The sequence below is a fragment of the Neoarius graeffei genome, chromosome 4 (genome assembly GCF_027579695.1).
Source record: "Neoarius graeffei isolate fNeoGra1 chromosome 4, fNeoGra1.pri, whole genome shotgun sequence".
NCBI lineage: Eukaryota > Metazoa > Chordata > Actinopteri > Siluriformes > Ariidae > Neoarius > Neoarius graeffei.
The window spans coordinates 66740761-66751533 of NC_083572.1; the positions used below are offsets into that span (position 1 = coordinate 66740761).

The 10773-nt window shown below is 41.0% G+C and overlaps 1 protein-coding gene across 1 annotated transcript in view; it reads right to left on the reverse strand.

Annotated features, from left to right (window-relative positions):
• vstm2l (V-set and transmembrane domain containing 2 like) overlaps positions 1-947 on the reverse strand; it is a 37445-nt gene extending 36498 nt beyond the window's left edge. The window contains exon 1 of the mRNA XM_060919508.1: positions 611-947. Coding sequence (XP_060775491.1) covers positions 611-737 — 127 coding nt within the window. The 5' untranslated portion in view covers positions 738-947. The remainder of the gene's footprint in view (positions 1-610) is intronic.
• Between the last annotated feature and the right edge of the window lie 9826 nt (positions 948-10773).

Here is a 10773-nt window from a genome sequence, read left to right on the forward strand (position 1 = left end):
TTATAATATACAGGATACTGAGAATCTATAGAAACTCAACAATTAAGAAAGGCATAAAAGTGAACAGATGTACCATATGTAAATCAAACAAGTTATGAAATCAAAGTGAATATTTTATGGTTACTATCTATCCATTTATTTCAGTGTAGTCTCAGATCACTGGGCAACAATATGCGACTATGTGCCTGATTAGCAATTAAAAAAAAGGGACGTTAGTGAAGAGGCAGGGCTTCTCTCTTTGTTCTTTTGTATCTCGGTTGCATCTCATCTACAGAGCATTTAGGAAGCCCTGGAAGACTGTAAACTGCAAGAATCTAAAGAAATATCCATTATGAAGACTAGAGAAAAACAGTCAAGTATCTTTATCCAACTGACATTATGTCTGTTTTCTAGAGCAGCAGCAGAAACTCTCCTTCACACATTTACGCCTGAAAATGAAATGGAATGACGTGTCAAGCACGAGTCACGTGACTGCTTTATATGTTTTAGCCTAATATAGTGAAGTAGACAATAACGCTATGAGCGTTCATTTATCAAGCCCCGCCCCTTGACACTGAGCTCCTGCACGAGACCACGCGTGCGTTCAAAGTAAAGCGGATACTGGGCTTACCGTGACCAGACACACGGCTGTCCACCTCCACATCCCCACTCGCGTTCAGCTGAAGAAAAAGTCCCGTGTAATGTGAGATCCACAGCAGCGCTGCGAACGGACCCATTTCCCTTAGCTCGCTTTTCATCCAGAGTTGTGCTTGTCCAGGCACACAGAGGTGTCAGGTAGAGCTACACCTCTTCCAGAGGGACTAGATCCTTCTCAGAAAGGCCAAAGTTCCTGGGAGGGTAAACTGTCAAAGCACGCCTAAACAGGTTCACACGAGCCTTTATTTTTTTTTTCTTCCCTGCTAAAGAAACTCAGTTTGTTGTCTCAGCTCTGAACAGCGCTCATGAACTACCCAGTGGTAAGAGTGTGTGGCGTAGGAACATCATCAACAGGAGGAGGGAGGGATGTGTGTGTGTGTGTGGGCAGGACTTTGCTGGATAATGAGTTAGGCGGAGTGATACGAGGTGCTAATTAATTCATTAAGCATGTATGACGCACAAAGACACAGCCACATGCCAAACGGTGTAGTATGGATTAATTTCTCAAACATGCTGGAGTGTGTGTTGTGTTGGAGACATTTCATTGTCAAGGTGGGACAAATGAAATCGTACACAGAATTGAATGTCCACTCCAAAAATGACCTGTGCACTCTATTGGACTGTTCATTTGCATCAGTATTTTGTTATTAACAGAGAGAGAGAGAGAGAGAGAGAGACTATGAATACATTAACTAATAATATGGGGTGGTGTAGTGGTTAGCACGGTCGCCTCACAGCAAGAAGGTTCTGGGTTTGAGCCCCGTGGCCGGCGAAGGCCTTTCTTTGTGGAGTTTGCATGTTCTCCTCGTGTCTGTGTGGGTTTCCTCCGGGTGCTCCAGTTTCCCCCACAGTCCAAAGACATGCAGGTTAGGTTAACTGGCGACTCTAAATTGACCATAGGTGTGAATGTGAGTGTGAATGGTTGTCTGTGTCTATGTGTCAGCCCTGTGATGTCCTGGCGACTTGTCCAGGGTGTACCCCGCCTTTCTCCCATAGTCAGCTGGGCTAGGCTCCAGCTTGCCTGCGACCCTGTAGAACAGGATAAAGCGACTAGAGATGATGAGATGAGAAGAAACTCAATTTGTTGTCTCAGCTCTGAACAGCGCTCATGAACTACCCAGTGGTAAGAGTGTGTGGCGTAGGAACATCATCAACAGGAGGAGGGAGGGATGTGTGTGTGTGTGTGTGTGGGCAGGACTTTGCTGGATAATGAGTTAGGCGGAGTGATACGAGGTGCTAATTAATTCATTAAGCATGTATGACGCACAAAGACACAGCTACATGCCAAACGGTGTAGTATGGATTAATTTCTCAAACATGCTGGAGTGTGTGTTGTGTTGGAGACATTTCATTGTCAAGGTGGGACAAATGAAATCGTACACAGAATTGAATGTCCACTCCAAAAATTACCTGTGCACTCTATTGGACTGTTCATTTGCATCAGTATTTTGTTATTAACAGAGAGAGAGAGAGACTATGAATACATTAACTAATAATATGGGGTGGTGTAGTGGTTAGCACGGTCGCCTCACAGCAAGAAGGTTCTGGGTTTGAGCCCCGTGGCCGGCGAAGGCCTTTCTTTGTGGAGTTTGCATGTTCTCCTCGTGTCTGTGTGGGTTTCCTCCGGGTGCTCCAGTTTCCCCCACAGTCCAAAGACATGCAGGTTAGGTTAACTGGCGACTCTAAATTGACCATAGGTGTGAATGTGAGTGTGAATGGTTGTCTGTGTCTATGTGTCAGCCCTGTGATGTCCTGGCGACTTGTCCAGGGTGTACCCCGCCTTTCTCCCATAGTCAGCTGGGATAGGCTCCAGCTTGCCTGCGACCCTGTAGAACAGGATAAAGCAGCTAGAGATAATGAGATGAGATGAGAAGAAACTCGGTTTGTTGTCTCAGCTCTGAACAGCGCTCATGAACTACCCAGTGGTAAGAGTGTGTGGCGTAGGAACATCATCAACAGGAGGAGGGAGGGATGTGTGTGTGTGTGTGGGCAGGACTTTGCTGGATAATGAGTTAGGCGGAGTGATACGAGGTGCTAATTAATTCATTAAGCATGTATGACGCACAAAAACACAGCCACATGCCAAACGGTGTAGTATGGATTAATTTCTCAAACATGCTGGAGTGTGTGTTGTGTTGGAGACATTTCATTTTCAAGGTGGGACAAATGAAATCGTACACAGAATTGAATGTCCACTCCAAAAATGACCTGTGCACTCTATTGGACTGTTCATTTGCATCAGTATTTTGTTATTAACAGAGAGAGAGATACTATGAATACATTAACTAATAATATGGGGTGGTGTAGTGGTTAGCACGGTCGCCTCACAGCAAGAAGGTTCTGGGTTCGAGCCCAGCGGCCAGTGAGGGCCTTTCTGTGTGGAGTTTGCATGTTCTTCTCATGTCTGTGTGGGAAACCGGTGCTCTGGTTTCCCCCAAAGACATGCAGTTAAGTTAATGTGGGGTGGCCTTGGGCTGAAGTGCCCTTGAGCAAGGTACCTAACCCCTGGCTGCTCCCTGGGTGCTGTAATGTGGCTGCCCACTGCTCTGGGCATTGTGTGCGTTCACTGCTTCAGATGGGTTAATTGCAGAGGATGAATTTCACTGTGCTTGAAGTGTGCATGTGACAAATAAAGGTTTTTTTAAAAAAAATAATATTATGAACAGAGGTGTTCATTTATTTGAGTATCTGTACTTTACTTGAGTATTACTTTTTCTGGAAACTTATGACTCAGGGGCGTAGCTAGGATTTTTCAAAGGGGGGGGGGGGGGGGGTCACACACTGACTGGCAGCCTGAGTACATACCCGCAGGTTTGTAAATGAAAAAATATATTGAATACATTTGAGAAAATAACGTGGGCTTTGCATCATTCTTTCATCTCATGTTGCGAGCTGTTTCATCTTGTTTTGAGTCTGTTTTATCATAAAAAAAAATTTGACTTAGTACTAGAATAGAACTATGAAAAATATGTAACAAAAACTAATTACCATTGCTAGTTTTGGGTAGCTTAGAAACCGGCTCTTCCATTATTGCTGTTTCTTCCAAGTTTTCTTGATGCTGTGTTCTAGAAACAGCACACTAAAACTTAGCTTCGAAGCCACAAAATGCAACTTTGATGGAAAAAATATATAATAAATTGCTTCTCTCTCTTCATGTCGAAAAAAGGAGGAAAGTTTTGCTTGTTTTGACATGGCGAATTATTAACACAAGAGGGAATACTCGTAATTCGCAACTAAAAAGACTGCAGCTACACTGGCAGCTTGACCATGCTTTCTAGTGCGATTGTGTTGTGCTTGCGCAGAACTGGGCCCAAACCACAGGAAGTCCATACAAGGTTATAGAAACCTTAATGAGGCTGAGGTGACAATCTAGTTAAAAAAAAATGTTAGAAAAATTACAGTGGGTGCTTTTCTAATGTTCTTATGTGGCTATTGAAAAATTGGTCTGACAAAGGGGGGGGGTGTCACGGGCACCCCAGGACCCCCAGCTACGCCCCTGTGACTTCACTACATTTCAAAGACAAATATTGTACTTTTCACTCCACTACATTTCTACCAAGGTCCTCGTTACTATGAAGCAGCTTAGAAAGTGGATGTTTTTTCTTTTCTTTTCTAAAACATGATTAGTTTTTTCGCAGGTGACACTGAGACAGCCAATCAGTAATCACCAGGGTCACCTCATGTCCATAGACTATAAAAACAAGTTCAATGATTTCTCAGTAGCATTATTTGAACAAGATCAGTTGATGGCAGAATGGAAGGAGGCGGTTCTTTTGGGGAATGCACACGCACCCATGGCCATACCTAGAACCCATGTTTCAGTTTTCTGAAAGGATTAAAGCTATGTTTTGTTTTAAATGTTTGCTTTGTTTGCCTAAAACAAACCACATCACGGCCTCCAAAAACCAGCCATCCAACCTGCAGAAGCATATTGATGTATGTAAACGTTTTATTCCAAGAGAAAGCTTGCAATGAAGTTTTAGAGCTAGTGATAATGTTGCAATAGCTAGTGATAATGTTGCAATAGTTTGGTTAGTCAAATGACTTTCTGTGGATTTGCTAACCAAGTTGCCATTGTCTTGTCCACAGCTAACGTTTACATATAGCTAGTTTACTTGGACACTGCTAGTTAGCATGTAAAAATGGAGTTACGCTAACATAACTTTTTAACTTATCTGAAGTCCTTTCAGAAATGTTTTAGCATTATCTTGCCAAATAAACAGAATCTAGAAATCTTTCTTTTCTAGTAGCGTTAGCTACCCAATATGATTTTGAGTTTGAAAAGAGTTTGCTAGCATGTCAGGTGGAGCTTCACTGACTAGCTAGTTTAACATTAAACCACCATGATGGCACAGCATGTGTTCATTTTGTAAATCCAGTCAGTTGCTTCAGATGCATTAAGTTTTGTAAGCATTGTGGCAATAATACAACAATGCACTGACAGAAAATGTACTTTTAATACTTAAGTATTTTTAAAAGCAAGTACTTCAGTACTTTAACTTAAGTAAAAATTTGACTGGACAACTTTCACTTGTATCGGAGTAACATTTGACCAATGGGATCTGTACTTTGACTTAAGTAATGAAGTTGGGTACTTTGTCCACCTTTGATTATGAAACATCATGAGCCTACTGATTATTCACTTTATTAATTAACAATTAGTCACCGAAGGCGAGGTGAATATCAGTGAATAATAACCGAGATGAAGTCAAGGTTATTATTCATCGATATTCACTAAGCCTGAGGTGGATAATTGTTTTAGTATAAATACACTGGTGATAATTAAAATAAAAAAAAAAACTCATATAATTTTTTTTATTCCAATCTTCAAAAGCGACATGCAAATGTAATGCGTGCAGACTTGTCACTTATCTACGCCGAGTCACATAAAATACTTTGTTTTGAAATAGATAAAATAAATCACAATTCCACCTTCCCTTTGAATAGTTTTGGACCAAACTTTGTAGCATCTTTAGTGCTTTTAGGAACAGCACTTTCTTTCATAATTTCTAATTCTTACTCACTTATGGTGATGAAGCGATTGGCTGCCATTTTGCTGAGTCACTTGAGGTAATTATCAAGAAACAGTCAGAATCTTTTGACCAATCAGCGCATGCAATTTTCTATAATCACCTGTGTATTTATACTAAAACAAATTATTCAGTTCGTTTTGTGTATTTCATTTTTTTATGTAATAAAATATTGACTTGATAGATTGGTGAGCACATTTTCTGGGCAAACATTAGATTTCATTAGGTAGCACTGGTGCTCCCATTTGAGAAAGCAAGAAGCACCCACCAAAGTCTGCACATACTGTCTGCAAAATGTGTGCCACAGCACAAAGCCATGAAGGTGAAATGTGACAAATGTAGCCTAGCTACCTAAGCTTGTTCACTACAGTATCAGAGGAATGATGCATCAGGATTAATTTTGGTAGCTAAACATATCTTGCTATTTGACATTTTCCTTCAGTAGATTAGTACATTGTAAGAGAAAAAAAAACCTGAGATTGTAGCACAACTGAAATTGGTTCTAAATAAAGGCTGATATACAGGAATGTTTATCATTCTTTGTCTTATTTAGCTAAAATGGAGCAGGCGCCTAGGAAAATTCCCCCAACATCCCAACTGCCATTCCCTGGAGGGGGGGGCAAAGAGGGTAATGTCAGAGATGCCAAGCAACAGCCTCCTTAGCTGTTTTAATTGGTCTGAAATTCTGCATTTAGATGTTTAGTGCTGTGGAGCGGCTGAGTGACAGTAGTGAATGTGAGTTTAACACTTGGGCATGAGGATCATTTTGTTGTCTCTTCATGACAAATGAACATACCCAGCTATATACACCTGTAGTCCTAAAGCACTGGAATCTCTGACTGAAAATTGCATGCCTCCTGTAGTTGTCTTCCCTAGTGCTTAGATTACTGGACACAGTGCATTCATCAATAAGGCGTCAAACCCAATGAAAACCAGACAGCTAATTATGTCACTTGGCAGGTATAAGACATTGTAGGAAGCAACAACACAAGGCCAATATGTGAAAATATCAAGGGTCCATTACTGGAGTCATTGCATCCTCAGGTTTTACAGTCAGCTAGATGTGAGAAACTGGAAAAACCACTTTAGGACCTTGGAGAGCACCTCACACTTTAGTTCCTAGACTGTACATTGGCCTTCTTTACACATATCACTGTCATCAAGCCTAGACCCATCATCCTTCATGGCCTTTTTTTTGGGAAAAAACATTGCTTTAAAAAGCACTTGTCTGTCTCTGATTGTTCTGTGGTCATGCTGTAACTGTGGCAACCTTCTATTGAACTGCATATTGACTCACCATTTTACTGTTCAAATGTTCATCTACTTACTCACTAGTTTTATTTTGTGGCAGCAGCAAAACCATTGCAATTTTCTCTGTGTCTTAAATGGGAACTGATCAAGCACGGTCCATTGGTAAATGCAAGGTGACATCATTTTTTGCCACTCTATTCTAGCTTGCTGAAAGGAAACAGTCATGATAGGTTAATTATGCAAAACACAGCTCTTTTGATAAGAGTTTCCATCAATTCATGGGACTACAAGTAATTAACTGCTGAGAAGTTTCTTGCCAAGGTCTGTTTTGTTGTCATTAATTCATGCCAAGATTTTTGAGGAACATCGTTATGGTGCATAATTGGACCTAAAAGACCACGTACAAACTTTTTTTTTTACTTTGAGGAATACAAATGTCCTGGCAAGGTGCCTTTTTTTGGCAGTGGACCAGTTTAAAAGTTCAGAAAAAGTTGTAATGATGATGATTACTTTAAAAGTTGTAGTTTTTTACTTAAAAAATAACTGTTTTTCTTTATTAAAACATTTCTTCATAGTCTGTTGAACAAGTGAAGTTGTTTTCCAATACCTGATTGAATAGCTTTCTCATGTTTAAATAGGTACAATCCAGATAATAATAATACACACTCTGGGATATCGATTACAGCATCTCTTTTTCTTTTTGCTCCCTAAGTATTGATCAGTTGGTTTCTACTGCCATTTTCAACAGGGGCCATCACAGTAGATCTCCCACATTTGCTTTGGTTTTATTGAGCACTCCATGTTTTTAGGGACATTTATGACTATTAATATGGCACTCTGAACATCAGAGAAACCACAGTGACCTATGGAACCAAGGGAATTGTGTGAACTTTAAAAACCCAAACATGAATATATAGAAGCAGCACTAAAAAGCAATGCTATCATATGTTCAACCATAGTGGGAATAAAACATCACCTGATTAGAGGGTCAAAGTGTGGAGGGATGGATTTAATCAGCATTTGTTTTCACAGAAAGAATGTGATTAATTTTGACACTATAATCTATTTCACATGAGTTTTCACAGTATTCACTAACTACATTAAATTATTATTTTTTAAATAAATGTGATTGTGTGCAATAAGGAAAAATGTCTCTATTCAGAAAAAAAACTGAACTAATGCTATTCCAAAAGAAGCAGAGATTGTCCTTCCATATGTCAACAATATTTCGAAGGAAATAAGAGGTTATCGATCCAAAAGGTTGGGCATACCATTTTCTAGGGAAGAAAACTATATCTTTCCACTTCAGCACTCTGCTGCACTGCCAATTACACACACAGAGGATACCCCTTCCCCCCCGCACCTGTCATCCACTGGAGCAGAGCAGGAAATGAAATATGGTGATAGGAATTCCTACTGGTGTTTTGTGGGTCAGTGATTGTGGCGAATAGATGGAGCCCTCATTTCCAGCCCAATTTCAGGTTACCTGTTTGATAGCCAGTGCTGTCGAATTACCTTGAACCTACAGCCTGAGATACCAGGTAGACAGTGTCTCACTCCCATGCCACCTTCTCCTCCTTTCTGTCTCTCTCTACCTTCATTCCAGTAATCAAATTATGATATTTTGGGGATTTTTGTTCATGTGCAAAGTGACCTGTAAGGTTTCTAATACATAAATTTAAATTATATTAAATAAATGTCCTTATTTTGTGAGGAAATGGCTTTCTTGCAAACCCCCCCCCCCCCATCATGCATAATCCTTGTTGTAAAATGAAGGGAAAACTGTAAATTGTCAGCATAATTAATGGATTCCATAATGTTTGCAAAAACCATGCACTAACTTAATTTTTTTCTTCTAAAATTCAGCAAGGCAGCTTGATAGGACAAAAAGCTGAAACCCACTTTATCAGTAAACCATTGAGAATCTGTAGACTACAAACATGGACCCTCCGAAATGCAATTCCCAGAACACACAGTGCCCCCTGTCTTCCACCTACTGAATCACAGCTGACTTCCATTTCCTCAATCAACTGTCACTCCCTTCACAAACACACCTTTGCGAAGTATCATTCTGCTCTCAGTTCATACCAAGCCTTTTATCTTTTCTGACTGCCTACTACATTCCTGACCCTTGCTACTTTCTTCTCGTTTCTCGCTCTTTGTCCTTCCCATGTTATGCTGTTCACCCGACTCTGGCTAGTTTTCCGACACCGATTCTGGTCCTCCGATTTGGCTTTGTTGATCTTCAGCAATCTGTCTTCCTCTGCGCATACATCTGTAAGTGCCTGCATCCTCACACGCTTATTATTGAGCTACCAACCACCCTTGTTCCCCTGGGATGACACGCCCAGCCAGGTACAAGCCATCGATGACTGGTTCAAGCGCGGTCAGACCATCTGGGAGGAGGTTCACCAATGATTAGAATCAGTCTGCGCCACATACAAGGTATATGCAGATAAGCATAGAGAAAAGAATCCCAACTTCCTCCCTGGCAACAGAGTTTGGGTGGCCACGAAAAATCTAAGGGAGACCAACATCTGCAGAAAGCTCCAGCCTCGTTACATCGGGCCATTCAAAGTCTTGCGTCACATCAACGAAGTATCATATCATCTCAAACTCCCTTCTCACAGCCGAGTATCACCCACATTCCATGTCTCACACCTTAAACCTGCCATCCCGGGACCCCTTGCCAGCAACACATCAACCCAGGAACACCCTTCACTCAACCTTGAGGGTGAGCCCATCTACCAGGTCAACAAGACCAAGAGGAGGCCAAGTCGAGTACCTGGTAGATTGGGAAGGGTACGGCCCAGAAGAACAAAGCTGGGTCAAGTCCAAAGACATCTTTGACCCCCTTCTGAAGCAAGAGTTCCATGCCCAGCATCCTAGTAAACCAGCACCCAGAGGTAGGGGTCATCTCAGAAAGATTGTAGCTCCCAGAGGTAACTCCTTGGGGGGCCCTGTCAGTAAACCCACTGAGAATCTGGAAACTACAAACATGGACCCTCCAAACTACAATTCCCAGAACACACAGTGCCCTCTGTTTCCCGCCTACTGAATTACAGCTGACTTCCATTTCCTCAATCACCTGTCATTCCATTTAAGCCCCCTTCACAAACACACCTTTGTGAAGTATCATTCTGCTCTCAGTTCATACCAAGCCTTGTATCTTTTCTGACTGCCTACTACATTCCTGGCCCTTGCTACTTTCTTCTCATTTCTCGCTCTGTCCTTTCCACGTTATGCTGTTCGCCGATTGCCTGACTCTCGCTAGTTTTCTGACACCGATTCTGGTCCTCTGATTTGGCTTTGTTGATCTTCAGCAATCTTTCTTCTTCCGTGCATACATCTGTAAGTGCCTGCATCCTCACACACTTATTATTGATTTGTGTTTTCAAATCAGATAAGTAAATAAAATATGTAACTTTTAAACTGATTCTTCACCATTTCAACACAAAGTAGAAGAAAAAGGAGCAAAGTTAGTGATGTGAAGCACCATGTTTACAGAGCAATGCAGAGGTTTGTGTACTAATTTGCACAGCCTGGCTGAAGTATTGCAGGTCTGTACTGAATATTGGGATGGCTGACCTGAATATTTTTACATCAAAATTAAACCATATCCTTGGTCAAATATATAGTAGGTTGTTCTGCTTTTAACAGCAGTGTTGTAATGAAAGTAAAATAATTAGAATACAGATACAGTATTTTTATATAGAGAACTCACGGTCATTGAGACTAAAATAAATAAAAATGTGTATAAATTAACTTTGGTGCAGCATACCATACAACCAGGTGTAGATACTCCTTAATTCTTAAATAAAATAGTCTTAAAATGTTTATCCCCACGGCATATAAT